The sequence below is a fragment of the Python bivittatus genome, unplaced genomic scaffold (genome assembly GCF_059951505.1).
Source record: "Python bivittatus isolate LINGU-HERP-01145 unplaced genomic scaffold, Pbiv_v1 ctg000020_np1212, whole genome shotgun sequence".
In the NCBI taxonomy this organism is placed as follows: domain Eukaryota; kingdom Metazoa; phylum Chordata; class Lepidosauria; order Squamata; family Pythonidae; genus Python; species Python bivittatus.
The window spans coordinates 96776144-96797392 of record NW_028277030.1 but is presented as its reverse complement, the minus strand read 5'-3'; the positions used below and the strand labels follow the sequence as shown (position 1 = coordinate 96797392).

Below are 21249 nucleotides of genomic sequence, written 5' to 3'. Positions count from 1 at the left end.
TGGTGATCAGAGAATAATCTGATGATGGCAAAGGATGGTAATATCCTCCTCTTTCACATTACATCACCGCTGCCATGAGACAAACATCAGGTCTGAAATGCAACTCATGGAATGTGTCAGGCTCTCAATGACTTGGTTCTGGTCCATGGTTGCCAAGGTGGCCAGGAACTCCACTACTGTACCAGACTGCACACCATCTGGGGGGCAGACTGAAGTTCCCGACAACTATAAGCCTCCAAGATGTCACTGCCAACACAGCTCAGAATCTAGCAGCTCAGGCAGGGGTGTTGCTGTTGCAACAGGGAGGCTGATATAGTAACAACAAACCCATCTGTTCCCTAAAGCCCAACTTCAGCCAGAGGGTCTCATGCCTGGTTGTCTGTGGAGTGGAGTCTCTGAAAACCATTCAGTTCTCATAGATTACCACTGTATATCCCTGCTACCCCTGTATTGGGTTTGTGGATAGTGCCAGACTCAAAACCCAAGTGGGTATATCTCTGAGAGAACTACTCTTCATGGCTGTCCAAGGCTTTGTTATACATACCAGCTTGGCTGCCTCATCTACAATTAGATCATGGATGAGGACAATGTTATTACATACCAACCTGGCACTCAGTAACAGAAGCTGGAGTCCAGGACCATTAAGGAACCAATGACCTGGCCTCAGGGATCAATAGTGAGGGCTGGAGGATGGGACAGATCTCAGCCACCAGTTCCATCTTGCCCACAAGCAGGCTGTCCTCAGTTTCCTGCCATATTTCTTCCTGTCATGACCTTGATGGAACTACCTACCCTCTTCCCTGTTTGCCTCCTAGGCCACAGAGTACATCCAATCACCCTCAAAGCAGACCACAATACCATCTGGCTACTCTTGCACTCAGACTCTCAGGAGCCTAGACGTAAAACATTGCCATAGGTTGCCAACCAACTACATCCAACTACTGCCATCTGCTGCCATGTACCACCTTCTCTCCCAACACTCCCTGGCCCCCAAACTAGGCACAGTCCAGAAAGGGATATAAATGACATCAAAGCTAGTCTACTCCAAGATAGTCCCAGGACACAGACAGCAAGAGATGGGAAAGAGGTGGGAAAAAATGGGAAAAAACCTGGCAGGATAAATGCAGCAAGCACCATCTAATTCATGCAGCATAGAAGATAAAAACCAACCATGGAATTCTTATCAATCACAACCAATCCCTCAACCTGAAACTACTTCTGCCACCCCAAATCCCTCCAGATATATTTTTAAAAAATAATGAGGTCCTAAGCTGTTTAAGCCCCTAGATAGCAATATTTTGGATTGATCCCAGAAAATAATTGTTATGGCTACCATATTTTGTCTGTAACAATCTGCATACACATTAGATATCAAAGAGTTACAGTCTGCTCTGTCACCTTGTTGCTATCTAGTGGTCATCTGTATTTTTGTAGCCTAGATACATTAGCCATAACTATTGGCTGTGAAAGCTAGACTAACTGGAAGGTTGAAGAAAGAAAAACGGATGCCTTTGAATTGTGCTGCTAGAGAAAATGGTTGAGAATACCTCCAATTTCAAAAAGAACAAATCATTTAATACTAGAGGAAATAATATCACACTGCTCATTGGAAGCACTAATAATGAAGCTATGGTCTTGGACGCATAATGCAAAAGCAAGAGTCATTGGAGAAGATTCTGATACCTACAAAAATCAAATGCAGTTGAAAGAGAGGCCAACAGAAGACAAGGTTCAAGATACCATCACTAATAACATAAGAATGAGCTTACATGACATAAGAAGCAGTTACCAAGAAACTATCATGGTAGAATGATGTCCATCAGGTCACAGAGTTGGAAAAGACTGAATGCAGAACTTCCATTATCTGAAATTATATAATCACAGATTGTACAGCAGTTGCCATGGTGAGGAACAGCACTAATCACCACTTCCAAGCCCAATCTGGTAAGAAAGCTCAAAACCCTTGAAATGGAGTACCCATGGCCCATCAGACAGCCTGAAGGATACCATGGTCTATGTTATCAAAAGCCATTGAGACAATCAAAAGAATCAACAGACATAGGCTATCCACTTTCAGCAGTCCTATATTTCTGCTTAAAAAAAAAAAGCCTGGACTTTTTGTAGCAACACATTTTCAAGGTACGAGGATTTTCAAATATGGTTTTGATGATTTGTGTATAGGTACAGGTTCAGAAGCATTCAGTTTAATGCTGAGGAGGGAAGCTTATTTAAGAGCAGATAAGCATTACTAATTTCTTCCTTACAGACACTGTTATGTCTAATGATAGGTTTAATAGGCAAACATCCCTCAATATGCAAGGTTTCTAGGGGTAGGATTGAAGACCTGATTGCACTTGCTACTTATGAGTGGACTGCCTATAAATGTAGACTTTGTATGGACAAGTATAATGAAATATGGGACTCATTTATACAAAATACAGTAGGTTAAAAAAAATGATAGTCATATAAATGTATTAGAAATATATAGGTACTTGAATGATATTTGTATTAGATAAGTATATATAGAATTGTAATTGTTTACTATAATGACATTAACATTTTTTCTTTGTTGTATTTCTTTCACTTTTTTGTTAAAACTTTCTGTGTTTGTCTTTTTTTCCTTCTCAAGAATAATAAATAAAGATTTCTAAGGGTATCCACTCAAAATATAGAAAGCTTGAAAATTTGAAACCGGTATTAAAGGAGATAAGAACAATGGCCTACATCTATGCAATTACGCATATCTAAGATTTGAATTCAGCAGATAAATTTATTTATAGAATCTATATGGCCTCTTGAGAGTCAGTTTGATGTAGTGGTTAAAGCATCAAGCTAGAAACTGGGAGCCCATGAGTTCTAGTCCCATCTAGGCACAAAGCCAGCTGGGTGACCTTGGGCTGGTCTCTCTCTCTCTCTCAGCTCTAGGAAGGAGGCAATGGCAAACCACTTCTGAAAAACCTTGCTAAGAAAACTGCAGGGACTTGTCCAGGCAGTTTCTGAGAATCTGACACAATTGAACAGATTAAAAAAAAGGGGGGGGCTATTTCACATAGTGATCCTAGGCAGCTCACAACAGCTAATAAAAACAGGACTAAAAGCAGAACAATCTTTCCCACCAGGTGCCAGACCAACCAAACTATTAGCCTCCTGACTCAACACCCCCAACCTAGTCCAGTACTTGGAGGAAGATACAGGTCTTCACAGCATTCTAGAAAACTAAAAGGGTAGGTCCCCCTCAAATCTCAGGTGGGAGGTTATTCCAAAGGGCTGGGGTAGCTTCAGAGGAGATACATCTCTGAGATCTCATTAGATGACAACATTTAAGGGAAGGGACCTGGAGCTGCCCACCCTATCTGACCTAGTAGAATGAGCAGATACCCTTGGGGGAGGTGGTCCCACAAAAAAATCTGGCCCTTGAATTGCATTCAGAAAGGAACTGGGAGCCAGTGCAGCTCACATGACAGTGGTATAACTTGAGCAAACTGCAGGGCGCCCAGAACTCTGCATGCCACTGCCTTCTGGACCAGCTGCAGCTTCTGGATGGTCTTCAAGGGCAGCCCCATGTTGAGTGCATTGCAGTAATCCAAATGAGAAGTGACTAGAGCATGAGTGACAATGAGCAAGCAAATTTGCAAAATAAGACAATGGCAAATGCCAGCATATGTACAATTCACTGGGAGTTGGCTGGCATATAAATGTAATAAAAATTATTGTTGGTCTCACAGTCAGCCAGATGTTTAGACTGGATTTGGCATTTTTATCCACCTACTGAGTCGTCTTCTTCTTCTTCTTCTTCTTCTTCTTCTTCTTCTTATTATTATTATTATTATTATTATTATTATTATTATTATTATTATTATTATTATTATTTTAAATGCTGTATAAATCCATATTAAATACTACTTAGGAGTTTCAAAATGGGTACTTTGAAAAAAAGAAAAGAAGTAAACAGCAAAAGGATAAAAAAAAAATTTCTTGAAACTAAATGTGAGATTGAAAGAAAAGTAGAATTAACTTCAATATTTTAAAAAGAAACTTATGACTTTACCTAAAATAGTTATGAGCACATAGTGCAGAAAAAAGTGTATTTGTATACTAGAATTAGTTTTCTCCAGGTTACAACATTCAGTAGATGAAACATGAATATAAATAGACTCTGTCAAACTAAGTCACACATAGATATCCATGACTTTACCTAATGGAAAGCTGTTAAAATAATCCTTGTAATTACTGTTACATGTTTTCAGATGACAAAAGTTTGTATTTCAATAATCCTAAAAATTTATTTACATTCTTACAAATACGAGTTAAACATACGAAATATGGATATTTATCCCTTGGTTTAGATAATATACAGAAGCTTTATATGTACTATGCAAACAAGTTGAATTCCACTTTGTATAAAATATATGTATCATATTTACATATAGGTCTAGGCTAAAAGTAGGAGTTGAATGCACTATTATAAATAAATAGTTTAAACCATTTGGTAACTGTTGACAAAGTTTTCTTTATACAGCATATGCAAATGATATTGAACCTTTGAAACATCATGAGTTGTGCTCAAATTTACAGAAATTGTTGTTACATCCTAATATACACTTTAATCCAAAACCAGTTTCTAATCAATTAAGACAGCAACTATTTTAATGAACTAGATATTTATATCAAACATATTTTTCTGTTTAAGTACGCTTCGGATCATTGGCTGATTACATAAGCCAACCTTGAGGTCATGCTGGATAGAGTGGATAGAAGCTTTAGCCCAGCATATATTCAGGGCACTGGATACGGGAAGTCATACTCTTGCCCATGAATTGAGATTGCCATACACCTAAGCTACATCCACATGTAGCTATCTGCTATAAAGCTAAATTTGTCTACTGATAATTAAAATGGGTAGATAAAACTGAAATCTTACATTTACAATTTAAGCAGAAATAATATTGTATACTTTCATACACACGTTTTTCTCCAATTTTAGTGTTTTTTCCTTGTAGATCAAAGTCTGCCACAGAATTGTACAATCTGGAGGTCATTTAATAATACATGGTTCTGAAAACTGTCACTGTCAGGATTACACAGAAAAGTGTATATTGTTTTTAAACAGAAAGCAGCAGTTTCAGAGCTTTTACAACTGTGGGCATCCCTTTGTATGAAAAGTAGGTATAACTCTGTTATTCCTCAATTTTTAGAATATTGTAGGGGGGAAACTAATAGAAGACACATTTTAAAGTCCTTTTATTTTATTCCTGGCTTTGATTTCCAAGAATATATTCATGAAAATAAATTGGGCCCAATGTCGGGGAGGGGGAAGGAACAGGAAGAAAGGCTGATGAAAGCAGCATTGTGGCGGCACAAGCCCCACTCCTTTTCTACATATATCCTGCCATTGTATACATGCCCCAAAGTGTTGGAGCTTGCAGTTTGATGCTGCTTTTATCATTCTGGCAAAAACAACCAGATTCTGTGGATGCATTGATAGATCCCTTTTCTATGTTCGAATTTATTAAAGTTATACTCTTAAATGCTGATAACTTGAAATTAAGTTCCATCAGAGGAAGAGAACGTTTAGGATTCAAGTCTAAACTTTATCTATTTAGTGATAAAAATCTGCTGCTCAACTTACAGAATTGGTAGAAACTGAGAATTAATCCAGCAGTTGATTTCTCAGTAAAATCAAGGTATAGCTACAGTAGTTTGTATACCCGAACATTTTCTTCTAGTAAACAATGCATAATTGTTTAATTTATTATTCAAATACAATCAAATTTAATTCATATGAATATGTTTAGAATTACTGAAAAACAATATGGTAATATATTAACAATTTTGCAAAGTATAGAGTTCCTTTTTTTCCCAAGTCTCCTGGCTATCCTGGAGTATGATCCAGCTCAGATCTAAACAAGACATTAACATATGTTATCTAAGAATCTAGTTATATATAAAATGCACATCTAAAAATTCACATTCAAAAAATGCAAAAATAATTGTTTCTCTATTTGAGTGAGCAACTCAATGCAATTTATGCCTTTTATTGCAAATAGGACAAAAATGACATGTGTGCCTGTCTGCTTATCTGAACAAGTGGATTGGATTCAGCATGTGCTTTGCAAATACTAACAGTTGCTATGAAAGTCATTATTTTAATAATGCAGAATGTCCTTTTCATTTATGGAAAAAGCTAATATGCAATCATATTAAAGAACCATTTCAATATAATAATGTCAAGTCAATTCATATTAAACGTGGTAATCAAAATGCAAATGTAACTTGTTACTAATACTTTTACCAACCCCAAAAGCAGTTTACCACATCAAACAGAAAACCAAGGTGTTATAAAACAAGTTCAATTTTGAAGAAAGCAATGTTTATTCTATTGAAGAAATTGTCTGGAATCATACTATTTGTTTAAACTTTTCTTCCACTTACCACTGCTTTCATAAAGCTGCAGGTTAAAAAAAAAAATTTCCAAAGATTTCAAAGTCAACTTTGTAAAGTAATGTTTTGCTATGACATATTTACAGTTGATTTTTTAAAAAAAGAATTACTTCAAATATTTCATGTTATGGTAATGACAACCATACATCTCCTTTACAATGAAATTTCATAAGCTGACCTTTGTCTGATCAACATAAAACTTTAAATCAGAACTGATAACAGTCAAGTCAAGATTGGGTAAGATTCCACATTAAAATATAAGGTCTTGATCACTAGCGGGAACAATGAGGATTGACTGATAAATACATTTACAGTAACTGTAGTTTCAAGTGATGGCTTAGTTTTTTCAACAGTTGCCAAAGTTCCACGACAGTTTACCTATCATATGGACCTCGTGCTTTTGGCACAAGTAACAAGGTGTTATTCTTCAATGTACATGTTTATAAATGTTACCATCCTTATTCATTAAAAATCTAACAAACCTAAAACTCTGGTATAAATCTGTAATATAATTACAAATGCGTAAATAATATACACAGATATACTTAAGGATACTACTGAGACGTTGTCAGCCTGATAGGATAGAGTCACTTGCCTTTTCTATCCACCAACAGTTCAGTCTTTGTGGTGATCAAAACGTCCTTGTTCAAATCTAGCAATTTTGGTCACACCCCAGTATATAAAGACAGAAAATAAATGTACAATAAAAAGATGGGATAAATCAGAAGAGGCTTCTTAGTTTTAAATTCTTCACCAACTAATAAGGAAGCAGCACTGTATGCAGCCCAAAACACTCCAAAAAGCTGGCAGAAATAAAAAAAGAAAATGTTATCAAGGCAAGGAAAGTCCCAAACTGCACAACAAAACAACTTTTTGTATCAAGAACCAGCAGAATAGATTGTGGTTATGTACAATAATCTGAAACTAAATTCCTAATGCTGTCTGGGCACTCTGGAGTTGTAGTCCAATGTATCTGGAAGGCACTACATTGTAGAAAGCTAATCTCCAGTAAGACCAAATCAGTAATACCAAATGAATGTATTTACAAAATCAGAAAGTCTGGCATCCTAACAAGGATTTTTTTGTTTTTTGTTTTTTCTCCCCTTAGTTACTGAAGCAGTCAATTTATCATGTGTTTGGAGAAAAAAGTCATTTCATCCAGCTGTTTTTGAAAGGTTCATTAGCAAGCTGGTTTCTTTTCTTTCACTAAGTATAATATGAAAGGTATAGTTTTGATATGTTTTTCTACATCAGCCAAAATATTTATTTATAGGAATACAGCCATCAGAAGATGGAATACTGTAAGTCAAGTTTCTTTAGCATGTGTGTCACATTCACAGATGTTAGTTTCCAGAAATTTTAGAGCATTTTGATTTTTTAAAGTGTAAGTTTTAACATATAGTGCTGCAAACCATGTTTTAGGTTCTTTTTCTCACCCTTCCATTAGAAACAAACAAATGTGCAATTTGCATAGCTTTTACTTCTGTGAACTTTAAAGCCAGAACTAGCTGTGTTTGTCATAGAGTAAAATGGGTTGAGTTCAGAATTGTTCTTCAGAGAACAGAAAAACTCTTCCAGTTCTTAAGAAAACAACTCCAATAGACACTTCTGCTAAAAAAGAAGCAGATGCAGTTTTCACCGTATCTTCCTTACAGTCCTTCAGCCACCACCTCTATTGAGCTACAGATCTTTCCAGATGTATATTCTGACAGGGCAAAAGGGGTAAGGAATTAAATGTTATCCACTGCAGGAAGTTAATCCCATTTCTTCAGTGCAACTCATTTTCCAGCATATTTCAAGAAGCATATACTTACATAAAATAAAAAACTATCCAGTTTCTCACAAATATGTCTTCAATCAAAACTTCCATGAGGCAAAAAAGGAACTGATGTTATCAAACTATATTGGGTATTATAAAGTACACATTACCTGTAACTACCAATAGGTCTCAAGCATTTTCAAAACGCCCTTTTTAATAAATCAAAGTTCCCTCCTCACTTGTTTTGTCCTCTTGATTTGCCTCCTTCTCTTGATGTTATTTGACAGTCTGCTCTGTTCTAACATCACAGTGGGCCTGTAGTCACTGGATCCTTAGGCTCAGCTAATCAGATGTTGTAGTGAAACTAGGCTGCTTTGATCCAATCAGTTGAGAATTGTAGAAGGAGGGAAGATGTCGCTTAGACATCAGTAGTTTTTATAGGCATAGATTAGCTCAAAAGCAAAACAGAACAGTGTACTACCTGCTTAATATACTACTGTATAAAATTAACTCATATTTTTGAGATGTCTGTCTTGTCATGCAGAATATTGAACTTACTTTTATTAGAGTAGAAACAATTTCAAATGATCCAACCACCAGGAGCACAGGTGCTATTACAATAAGAGGAAGTAAAGAATATCCAATCACTCCAAGAACTTGGCCATATGCAACCTGTAAATTTAAAATACGTTTTTGAACACTTCAGACACTGTTTCCAATAATTCAGTATCAAGAAAGATAACTGCTCAAGCTTGAGTACATAAGTCATATGTTCTTACAAGGCTAATATCCCAAAATCCTCTTCTTCATACAGTCATTTTCTAAATGATTATCACTTTGCAGAATAATGGACTTAAGCTATAAGAAGAAAGGTTCTGGTTTAATGTTAGAAAAACATTCCTAATAATAAGCAGTTCAACAGTGGATGTTGAAAAGAATATACTAAAAGAAAAGGATGGGTTTGAAAAGGGTGTTGAAAAGAAAAGGGTATTGAAAAGAAAAGGATGTGCTTGAAGACAGGCTGGATACCCATCTGTCTTGAATACTTTAATTTGGATTCCAGTGTTTAACAGCAGAATTGACTCAGTGGTCTAAACAGCCCTTTTCAATGCTATCACTCTTCTTTTTCTACACTTGCTAGCTTGCTGTTGATGCTATACTAATAAATGAAACCAATAATAATGGGCAACCACTATTTTTCCAAGTTGTCTTCAGACAGGACCATAAAATGGGCAATTAAGGAATGAAAATTCACGTAGCTAGAGCCAATTTTAAAATAATTTAAGTTGAGCTTTCAAATACCAAGTCCACTTTCACAAGATTCTTACCTCTCCTCCAAGAACTCTGGCCAACAGGAAGATTGTTAAGGATCCAAATATCCAAATAGTTATAATCCAGGATACCACCTTAAGAAATTGTTAAAGATTCTAATCAACATGGATTTTTCTGAACTGAACAATTAATTAATTCTGACATAACAACTAAAGCTAATTTCCTTAGTTTACTTTTAAAGTTAACAAACAGATATGTTGTATATAAGTAGGGAAAAGGATAAAATAAAATGAACACTCTCCCTTAAAGTGAAAAATCATGCCTTCCATCAGGCCATTCACTCCTGTTCATGCAATTGTGCAGGCCTTATTCTAGAGAAAACCCTCCAAATTTTCATAAAATTCTACCTGCATAAACAATAAAGAGCATTATATGAGCCATCACCAATCCACCATTGTTCACCAGTGTTCAACACTGGCAAACTGGATCCTGATTTAGCAATTTGACTCTAGAAAGCGTTAGGGATCTGTCATGGCAACAGAGAGGCTTTTTCTCTGTCTCTCTTTTGATAATGTAAAAGAGAACTAAAAAGTTAGACCAGAACTACAGTCCACCAATAGTCGTTCCCACATCTCTGAGAATTACACTCGAGGAAAAATGAAGGAAGAAATTATCAAACTTCTGCTCCTGCTGTCACAGCACTGAACAGTTTTTAAACTATCGAAACACATGATGATTCTCTTTTTCATGCCCTCTCTCCCCTGGGAAACTGTAAAAGAAAGCAAATAAATACCAACCTAGAAATACACAATTTTCTCTCTAGAGTTTACAGGACACTAATCAGAGATTCTTAAAACCATGTATCTACTTAAGTAAAAAAATTATCCAAGCATTTCTAAATATATAATTGGTTATGTATTGTAATCAGTGTTCATGAATAAACTTACTAGTCATCAATTAAGAGAAGGTGATTTCTTGTGGATTTCCAATTTGTTAAAAGGAGTTAGAAGAAAATAGAAGAAAATATGGATCTGGATTAAGGTGTTAGGCTTACTCCTAAATGATCTGGATTTAGGGACATGCAGGGAAATAGCCAAGGATGGCAAAAACAGAAGTGGACCACAAAGATTTCTAAGGCATTCTCTCCAAACTTGGGGGTTCAGCAAGAAAATGGCAAATATGGCTTAACCATAATTACACAATGAGGCACAGTAGATAAAAATCCTAATTTCACAAACACAATAATTAGAATCATCAGGATGGTCAATCACCACAGCTGGCATTGGTATAGAAAGGGATAATCAAAATAATTCAAAATTTGTAGGGAATTAGGAGATACATAATGTATAAGTATGCAAAATATTGGAAAAAATAGAGGACTGGTTGCTTCATATTATGAAAATTTGTGATTCTCCTAATGAAACTGAATGACAGTAAATCCTAGGAAAGTCCTGGGCTTCAGGATGGGCTTGAACATGTACATTATACCTATCAACACCTCCTTAATTCAAACACATATTTTCTTAAGATAACACAGCCACTCTGCAAACTCATGCAGCTTTTTAAAGGAGATGCAGCTTTTTTAAGGAAATGCTGACAGATGCAACACTTGTTCCCACACTTGCTCCAAAGCATCTTTCCACTTCAGACCCTAGTAAATCCTGAATAGATAATAGTCAAATAAACAAATAGATAAAATGCAGCACTCCATGCATAAACACAACACTACTGAATCTGATAATGCTTCAGATAACTTTAAAAGCAATTAATTATGTATCAAATCAATCAGTGGTTCCTAGGTATGATAATCTATAATAGTAACAGCAATGGTAGTAATAGTTTTATTTATTTTGCATTTATAGAACATTCAGATTGAAAAAGTTATTACTATGAGCTGCTATTATCTTCAAGCTCTGTCTATGAAATTCTTATTGGCCAAGATGGGAAACAAAATGAACTAAATGGATCTGCAGTTTGATCAGGAGGCCTCTGCAAAATTGTTCATGGATTCAACCTGAATGCAGATAAACTCCAATGCAAACATACACCCTGAATATGTATCCCTGTTTACATCACGTTCCTCATCCTGGTCCCAATGAATGGATGGCTGAATGTGATTAAGGTAGGAATTTCAAAAAGGAGCCAGCCATTATATTGTTCTATCAATGGATTAGGGCCAAAAAGTTCAGTTTGCAGGACACATTCCACTTTCACCTGGAAGTTGTATATTAAAAGTAAACAAAAGAGCAGGGTAACATAAGCATGGAGCAAAATATTGAAGGAGGAATAAAATTTAAGAGAAAAAAATATCACTAGATAAAAGAACCATATTCCAGTATATTACTTCAAGGTTCTATATGAAGATTCAGGGAAGTTTAACATTTGACTGATAAGAGTTTAAGACAGTGCTTCTCAACCTTGGCAACTTTGAGATGCGTGGACTTCAACTCCCAGGATTCTGGGAATTGAAGTCCACAAATCTTAAAGTTGCCGAGGTTGAGAAACATTGGTTTAAGATAATGATGGTGCTTTAAAAAAAAGACAAAATTCTTTACCCACCTTGAACTGTCCATATAATGAAATCATTGAGAAGAATAAGACAACAGCCAAAGGACCCCAGAAGTCAGGATTATCTCTTACTACTTGTCTGTTGAATCCGAGAGAAGGCATTGGCATCAAGACGCACCGAATTTTGTAGTATATATCCTTCAGATCAATGTCTAATTCTTCTCTAATGTTATAAAAAAAATAGAACTTCCATAATATGTCCTGAAATTATGGTTTAGCATTATTTCAGAAGACTTATTTTCCCCCCAAATACCTTCAGCTGTTATTGAACAAGCAGAAACACTGACATTTTTAACACTAGCAGGACAATAAACAATAAGCTAAGCCACTCCTTATAATATGGCAGCCATGGGCCTATCCCAGGTCATTGATGGCCCGACCCGGGACAGTGGTCACACTCCAGACATGGTTTTCTTGTCGGAGCAGTGGCAGTGTGATCTGGTGGGGGATTTTACATTATCCCCCCTGTCATGGTCAGATCATTCCCTGGTGGCGGCAGGATTCTCCTATGCTGCCCCACTCCGCAGGGAGGTGGGATCTATTTGAACGGTCCGCCCCCGGCGACTGATGGACCCGCACGGGTTCCAAAGGGAGCTGGGGGTTGTTCCTGAGGCCTTGCTGCATGGCCCAGCGGAGGCTCTGGCCGCAGCCTGGAATAAGGAGGCGGCTGGGGCCTTGGACATGATCGCGCCTGTGCGTCCTCTCTTGGCCCATCACTCCCGGCGCTCCCCGTGGTTCACAGAGGAGTTGAGGGAGTTGAAAAGGGCTAAGAGACAGCTATAGCGCCGTTGGCGGAAAACTCGGGACGAATCAGACCAAACACGGGTTAGAGCGGCTATTAAGGCCTACCTAGTGGCGGTAAGGGCGGTGAAACGTCAATATTTCTCCGCTCTTATTGCATCCTCAGAGTGTCGCCCTGCAGCCCTGTTTAGGGTCACCTGGGCCCTCCTGGGAAAAGGGGGGGCGGAGGACTACTTGCAGGGTCGTGCAGAGGAATTTGCTGAACACCTGTTGGATAAAATTGCTCAGATCCGCTCTCAGTTGGAAGCCAAGCGTGGAGTAGGTCCAGAAGAGTTGCCCAGGGAGTGTTCTTGTCCAGTTATCTGGGAATGGTTTGATCCTGTTGTCCCTGAGGAAGTGGACAGGGTCCTCGGGGCTGTCAGTGCGACCACCTGTGATTTAGATCCGTGTCCCTCCTGGTTAGTTAGATCTACCAAGGAGGTGACCTTAGGGTGGGTCCTGGCGGTGGTTAATTCATCCTTGCAGGAGGGGATGTTCCTGAAGCCTTTCAAAGAGGCTTTGGTCCGCCCTCTCCTCAAGAAACCGTCGCTAGACCCCACCCTTCTGGACAACTTTCGTCCAGTCTCCCACCTCCCCTTTTTAGGGAAGGTGGTAGAAAAGGTGGTCGCGCGGCAGCTTCAGAGGATCCTGGAGGAAATGGATTATCTGGACCCCTATCAGTCAGGATTCAGGCCTGGTTATGGGACAGAAACAGCATTGGTCGCACTTTTAGATGATCTCTGGCGAGAGTGGGATGGGGGGAGTGCATCCATCCTTGCTCTTCTTCACCGGCTTTCGGCGGCTTTCGATACCATCGACCATGGTATCCTTGTGGGTCGGCTGCAGGGGTTGGGGTTGGGTGGCACAATGTTGTGCTGGTTCAGCTCCTTTATCCAAGGCCGAACCCAATCGGTGTTGATAGGGAGCGAGAGGTCCAGCCCCCGGCCCCTACTGTGTGGGGTGCCACAGGGGTCAGTGCTTTCACCGCTCCTATTTAATATCTACATGAAGCCGCTGGGTGAGATCATCCGGCGCCATGGAGTGAGGTATACTATACATCTCCATCCCAGGTGCCTTAAGTGATGCTGTGACTGCCCTTTCGCAGTGCCTGGAGGCTGTGGGGGCCTGGATGGGGGACAACAGGCTTCAGCTGAACCCTGGTAAGACGGAGTGGCTGTGGATACGGGGGGCCTCAAGATCTAGGACTTTGTCATCTTTGGTTCTTGACGGGGTTGCACTACCCCAGACAGACCCGGTGCGTAATTTGGGGGTTCTCCTGGACTCACGACTCCTGCTCGAAGAGCAGGTGGCAGTCGTGGCCAGGAGGGCCTTTGCACGACTTCGTGTCATGCGGCAGTTACGCCCCTTCCTGGATCAGGGAACCTCCGCACAGTCACTAATGCCCTGGTCACCTCTGGGTTGGACTACTGTAATGCGCTCTACATGGGGCTACCCTTGAAGAGTATCCGGAGGCTACAGCTGGTGCAGAATGCGGCGGCGCGGACAGTTCTTAATGCCCCTAGGAGGGCACATATAACACCGCTGTTGCGCGAGCTGCATTGGTTACCAGTTTGTTTCCGGGTCCAATTCAAGGTGTTGGTCATCACCTTTAAAGCCCTTCATGGCACGGGACCAGGTTATCTGAGGAACCACCTCGCCCTGGTCACTTCAGCCCGTCCCACTCGGTCCAGCAGAAGGGGCAGGTTGCAGACCCCACCGGTCAGGGAATTTCGATTGGTGGGGTCTAGGCAGAGAGCCTTTTCTGCTGCAGCGCCCGCCCTATGGAACATCCTGCCTCCTGAGGTCCGGTGTGGCCCCTCCCTCATGGCCTTCAGGAAAGGTATTAAATCCTGGCTTTGCCAGAAGGCCTGGGGGCCAGAGGGGGGCCCGCACCTGTGGAGATGGCTGGTGGGATGATGGGTTGCCCCCCCCCCCAGCATCTTACAGGTTTTTATAGGGCCAAAATTAGAGGAGGTTTTTTAGCGCATTTTTAATATGTTTTTAAATTATTTATAGTTTTTAGCCATCTTGGAGAGAATTGTGTTTTTTCTTTTTTATTGTGAGCCGCCCAGAGTCACCCATGGGGGAGATGGGCGGCATACAAGCCAAATAAATAAATAAATAAATAAATAAATAAATAAATAAATAAATCTACAGATATATTATTCCATGTTATTGACTCCATTCTTACTCACTAGAAAAGAAGAGTATAACAGGAAACCTAGAAAGGCAAAGCCACTCAAAAATAATCCATAATCATACTGGATGTCCTTCTATTCATGGAATACAGATACAAATATATAAACTTTAAGCATTTTTAAACAATTGTCAATCATAACTTCTCCCTATTAAAAAGGGTTTTTAATCATTTTTTATATAGATTTTACTGAAAAAAAATATATTTTAATCTATGACCACATTATCTGAATAGCACACTATGACATGTTCCCTAAATAGAATCTTTTACCTACAGTGTAAAAAATAAAATTATTGAAGTGACAGATGTATTTAAATGTCAATAAATACAGATTTAAAAGTCAGATCTTTTTTCATCTACATCCTTGTTCAGTATTCCTACAAACCACTGCCCTTGCTCTAAAACAAGAAATTGGTTTCCAGGGCAGAGCTAAGCTAAGAATCTCAGAGCGATATTACTTACAGGAGTGGTTTATTATCTTCAGGGTCATCATCTTCTACTTCCAAAAGCCAGCCATAACCTCTTTGCCTCAGGAAGGTAGTTGCTGTGGATTCTTTCATCAATTCCACATTTCCTCCTCCAAGGTTGAGCTTCACATCTGTAGATGCTATTGAGCCACTTAGATCTTAAGTCAAAAGACATTTAAGGGAACACAGTCAAGAATATATATTTTTGCTACACCAAAGTGTATAGCAATATGTGAGGCAAGGGAGGGGTGCTATGCCTAATTCACATACTAGGCTAAGCTGTTGTGTTGTCGGTTTGTTTTTGGCTTGACCTGATATGCAACTCATTCTACAAAAGAAAACATGGTTTACAAACCACAGTGGATGAGTTTGCATATTACACAAAGCTAAAAAAAAGTGTAACGTAATGAAACAAGCTAAATTGTCCACAACCACATATAAGGAAGTAGCTTAGAAAGAAATGCAATGGTTGCATAAATAATTCAAAAGAAGTGCACTGCAAAGTGTGTTAGCATGAATTTTAAACTTTTAAAGCGGTGACATCCCTTGGAAGGCTTGTGTGACTGCTTTGGAGGTTGTTGAATGCACGCATAGACAACATTAGCAGTGGGACCACCAGCAAAGTGGCATGCACATACATGGGCAGATATCTGGAGAGAGAGTTTTTAAAGCAGCCATGCCAGCTTTCCAAAGGACCTGGCTGCTTTAAAACTTCAGGAAGGGGTGTCCATGTGACATATTTTGTAAAGCCCTAACAAATACTAATGTATTATCCATTGTGGGGAGTAAAAGGTTCACTTTAGCATGAGGTTTTATAGGGTTCTTCCCTAGAGTTCAGCTGAAGTGCTCTCCTCCTTCCTGTGAGCCAACAGGAAACTAAAGCAGCATAGATGTTGCTGTCCCCATTGCCAGTCCTCATTGCCTCTGCTTTTGCTTGCTGCTAGAGAATGGTATCCTTATTTCCCGGTCAGGAAAGGCAATGCTCTCACATCTTCTCATCACCACCCAGCAGGAAAACCAGAGAGATGGCTAGACCTGCAGATTTAGATCTTGACTCCCTTCACTTGCCACTTCTCCAGTCTGGGAATCAGCTGACCAGGCTAGGAGGAGAAGGCAAAGAGAAGATCTCTTTACTCCCCAGATCTCCAAGCTAATTAATGGCTCAAAGATTTAGACCAGATTGTTCAAACAGCCGACCAGCATGGGAATCTGCAGGAACCCTTACTCTGCTGCTTCACCATGTGCCTGCCTATCTCTGAACTGTTGTTCAGGCTGAATTTGAACACAGGCTTAGTATTGTTTCAGAAGAGCATTACATGCAGAACAGCCTCAACAACAACTGACAGGTAAGATGCTAGCATGGAACAATAGACTGTTGGGATTTGTCAGTGATGTGGTTAGGCAGAAGCAGGGAAAGGCTATTATACTGCAGATAACTTCTGTACTGACATCAAATGCTCTAAAATCTTGCAAGTTTATAGACTGTGGGCAAAGCAATTTTATATGACAAATCTAAAAAAAAAAAAAAGCATTGGGAGAAAAATACCTGTGATTTAATTCATTATATATAATTTAAATCTAAGAATAAGATACTTTCACAATCCTGAATATGACACAGCCAAACTCTGTCCCAATTGTGCAAAATATGTGGCCTTTTGATCAGTGAGCAGGGTGGATTAAAAACTTGGCCTGCTATTTCTATAACATGAATGCTCAGATACAGCTGAAGCACCGCATCCATTCTTTCTATAATCCATAGAGCTGTTGTTATACTTTCCTGGGCATTGCACAAAAAGGATGCTTTTGACTGAAGGTTGAATTTAAAAACAGAACAGTTTAACCAATCAGTAGAACTCATGGGGTATTCCATTTTGAAGTGCAGAGCCATGTTCAGTACAGAGAATTAGTTCAGTTTTGAAGTTTTACATAAATAAGAACCTGGGAAATATCAACAAATTTAATATTGTTTAAGGACATAAGGGCATCCATACAACTTTCAGTTCAATGGCCAGTCTAGTTCAGCATTCTGTCTCTGTAGCAGCTAAGCACATGATTATGTTAATAAGAGTACAGTTTCAATAGCAACTTCATACTTATGTCCTCCAGCAACTGGTATCAAATGTAATACATAGTTGCCATGATCAATAGGCATTGTGAACCTTATCCTTCAAACACTGTGGTCTCACTTATTCCATCTTTCTCCCTAAATATGCCCAAGCCCATCAACCATACTAACTGGATATGATCAGCATAAGTTTTCAACATCAATTATTATGATAAACTATTTTGATTAACAACTCATTCCCTCCAACTGTTGCCCTCCAGTGGTACTTGACTACAACTCCCAGAAAGCTGCTCAAAAGTGTCCCAAGGCTGCTGTACACCTACAAAGATCTGTACCCGACAGCACTCTGTACTGATGCCCTATCAGGTTAAGTAACCAATGTGCCACATCCACAGCCTTGTGCGCTGGTGTGTGTAATATATGGGAGGCGAGAGCCCGCAAGCAAGGGAAGGAAACCACCAGAACATTCGCATAATTTAACCCTCAGGTTCAGTATATACCTCCCTTTGTTTCTTTCGGGGTTCTGCGTAAGTCAGTAAAGCTCAGTAAAGCTCCCTCCTCCTCCGCCAGCACCATTACTCCATCCCTTCTTATTTATCGGACTTGCTAGTCCAACCCTCCTCTCTTCCCGCAGGTGCCTCTGCCACGCAGACCGGGCTGGGCCAGAGGGCTCCGCAGCCGGGGGCTTCCCGTGACTCCTGTCTCCGCACCTCCTGGCATCCGCCCGGTTTCCTCCTCCAGGCGGGGCTGTCCGGTGCCCTCTCCGCGGAGGGCGCTATCCCTGCGCCCCATTCCCATTCTTACCTTCGGCGTCGGCTGAGGAGACGAAGGTGAAGTCGCCGTTACTGGGAGCGAAGAGCGGCTGCAGCGGAGGAGAAGCTTTGGGGGGACCCGGGGGCTGCATTGCTCCGCCCGCGGAGAGCCTCGAAAGCGCGGCCGGAGAGCCAAGAGAGGGCCGAACGGAACCGCCGGGGACCCCGTCAACAGCAACCGAGGAGGCGGAGGCGGAGATCATCCCCGCCTCCTGCTGACTGAGCATCAGCCCGACAAACCTGAGATCCACTTTCCGATTGGGCTCCCGTAAAGCCCTCTTTGATTGGCTTCTAAGAACTTCTTCCCGATTGCCTCGGAGCTGAATGTCATTGGTCCGGAGAGCCCTCGTGCCTGGGAATCGGTAGACTCAGTAGGAGAGGGGAGGCGGAAGAAGGAATAGATGGGGGCGGTTCTTTTTTGGAAAGGAAAGGAAAGGGGGTGGAGTAGGTCTTGTTACGTCTTCCTTGAAGCTTCCTTGTCTTTCTATTAGTTTTATTTGTTTGTTTGTTTATATAATATAAATCATACATACATACATACATACATACATACATACATACATGATTTGGTGTACCAACGGATTTGTTTTTCCACAAGCGTTCAACTTTGAACTGCAAGCCCCGGTATTTCGTAATTTTTTCGGATGGCTTTTCCACAATCGTAGCATCACCCGGTATAGCAACATCAACGGACCAGACTTTCTTCTTTTCAACTACTGTTACATCAGGCATGTTATGAACAAGATGCCTGTCTGTTTGGATTTTAAGGTCCCATAATATCTTAACCCGCTGATTTTCCCAGTTGTATTATTTTGTGCCGCAAAAGAAACGTTGGTAATAACTCCCTGACTGACCACTACCGTGCATTGTGCACTTATTTTGTTGCATACAAAATGAGAATTTCTCTGCTTATTTTTGCTCGGCAAGCACTGTCTGCTGTTCTACTGATGCTCAGTCAGTATTGTAATGCTGAGGAGGAAGAATGTATCTATTGGATCTATTGTTAGATCTCTAAGTTATTTGCAGTATATCAGCAAGGAGTTTCAGTTGTCAATTATTTAATAGTTGCAGCAACAAAATTACTTCTGCTAAAGTGACACTTCAGATGAACCAAAAATAGAAGAACCGCAAACAGCATCCAGATACGTTTTTTCAAAATCCTTTTCTGGTGTCAGAAGTATCTCCATTTCTGACACTTTTACATGTCTTCTTATATGCCTTGTATACAATCAGACAGATGCAGTGGCCAATTACTACCCCGCTGCCTTTCCTTCACTGTTGCAGCCTTTTTGAACCTTAGAGGCAGAGACAGGAATTGATTCCAGTCTAGCATATATGCTTCCTGGCAGAAGGGTGTCCATCGAAGCTATTAATGCACCTAAGATGATAATGCAGAGACGCCAGGGGCCACAGTATGAAGGATCCTTTCAATTACCTTTAACAGCAAAGAGGACAGGAATAATCCCTCTACTAACAATGCAGATTCAACCAATTTGGTTCATCCTTCAAGTCCAGAAAATGGTATTACCTAAAAGGATCCTTTAACATGCATGTGGGCTAACATAAATGTTGTTAATATTTGTTAGATTTATATCCACCTTTTCTCCAGAAATTCAAGGTAACTTACATGAGGGAGTCCAGTCATTTTATCCCCACAACACTGAGAGAACCCAAAGTCATCCAGTGAGTTTCCATAATTGAGAGTGGACTAGAATCTGGATTTCCCCAATGCTAGTCAATACTTCAGTCATTACACAAGAATTGGGGGCCCAGATAGTACAAAATGGTATAAGTGTGTTAATTAAAAATAATTGATTTTTGATTGAACATGCAGTGAACCAGGCCAATGTATGGCCTCATGTCCTGCTAACTGATAAGACGATCTGTTTCATTGGCTTAGTGTATTCTCAGAGATTACAACTTATTCAATAAACCATGGTTAAGCAAAAATACAAATTTTCTAAAAAGAGGACACACTGGAGAGGTTTTTCTCTTAAATTCATAAATTTATTTATTTATCAAATTTGTCACCACCCATCTCATTAAAAAGTGACTCTGGGCAGTTTACAGATATTGCCAAAAGCATCCTGGGCAAGCATTATTTTTTGTTTTTCCTGCATCCCCCCTGGATGCTTTCTCTCAAACCCTGAAGAGCAAGATCCAGACAGAATTAGATATTCGTATTTGCCATGAAGGAAGCAATTTTGTCCAATGACCAAACCAAAGCATACACTCAAATTATCAGTAAGAGATAACTGCTACCAGTTTACTGAACATGTAAATATCAAATTCTACTGTCATAAAAAACAAAACCAAACCTGACAAGAATAGTTTTGTGCTCATTACTGTTTGTCACTGGATTGTGTAGATTGGACCAAGAGGTCATCAGTGTTTGAGAATATTCTAAATTCTTTTGACGTCCACATTTGTCCTGTGCTTGGCAGTATCTATAGGCCCTTTACATCTGAATCCCACCATGAAATATTAAATGGTCACAGGTACAAGGTTTTTGTTGGCATACCATTTTCTCTTGCTGGGCGGCTTTGTAAAACTCCTGCCCTCAGCAAAATACGAGCAATTGAATGGAATGGAATTTCACGATGTTTTCCTTGGATTTATGCTTAGGTGTAGTGCAATAATATAATTCTGGAAATAAAATTTCTCTTCTGAGAACTCCTGATTTCCCAATAAGGATACAATTCCATTAACATTTCACTAGGGTGTAATAAGTGATTTCCAAAGCCACACAGAGATACATAGTAAAACAGCACCAAAATCTATAAAACTATTTCATAACTCTCATTATTTCTCTCATCCTAAACCATTCTGGCTCTTTTTAGCTCAAAGATACACTTACATTTCCCCCCTACATCTGACATTAAAGCACA

The 21249-nt window shown here is 39.7% G+C and overlaps 1 protein-coding gene across 1 annotated transcript; it reads right to left on the bottom strand.

Annotated features, from left to right (window-relative positions):
• Window positions 1–6348: 6348 nt before the first annotated feature.
• On the bottom strand, window positions 6349–18600 carry YIPF4 (Yip1 domain family member 4). The gene is made up of 6 exons (XM_007420642.4): window positions 18354–18600; window positions 15480–15642; window positions 12032–12203; window positions 9529–9606; window positions 8759–8872; window positions 6349–7244 (listed from the first exon to the last, which is right to left on the bottom strand). Exons 1-6 carry the CDS (start codon window positions 18586–18588, stop codon window positions 7107–7109), a joined length of 900 nt encoding a protein of 299 aa, XP_007420704.2. The 5' UTR covers window positions 18589–18600; the 3' UTR covers window positions 6349–7106.
• Between the last annotated feature and the right edge of the window lie 2649 nt (window positions 18601–21249).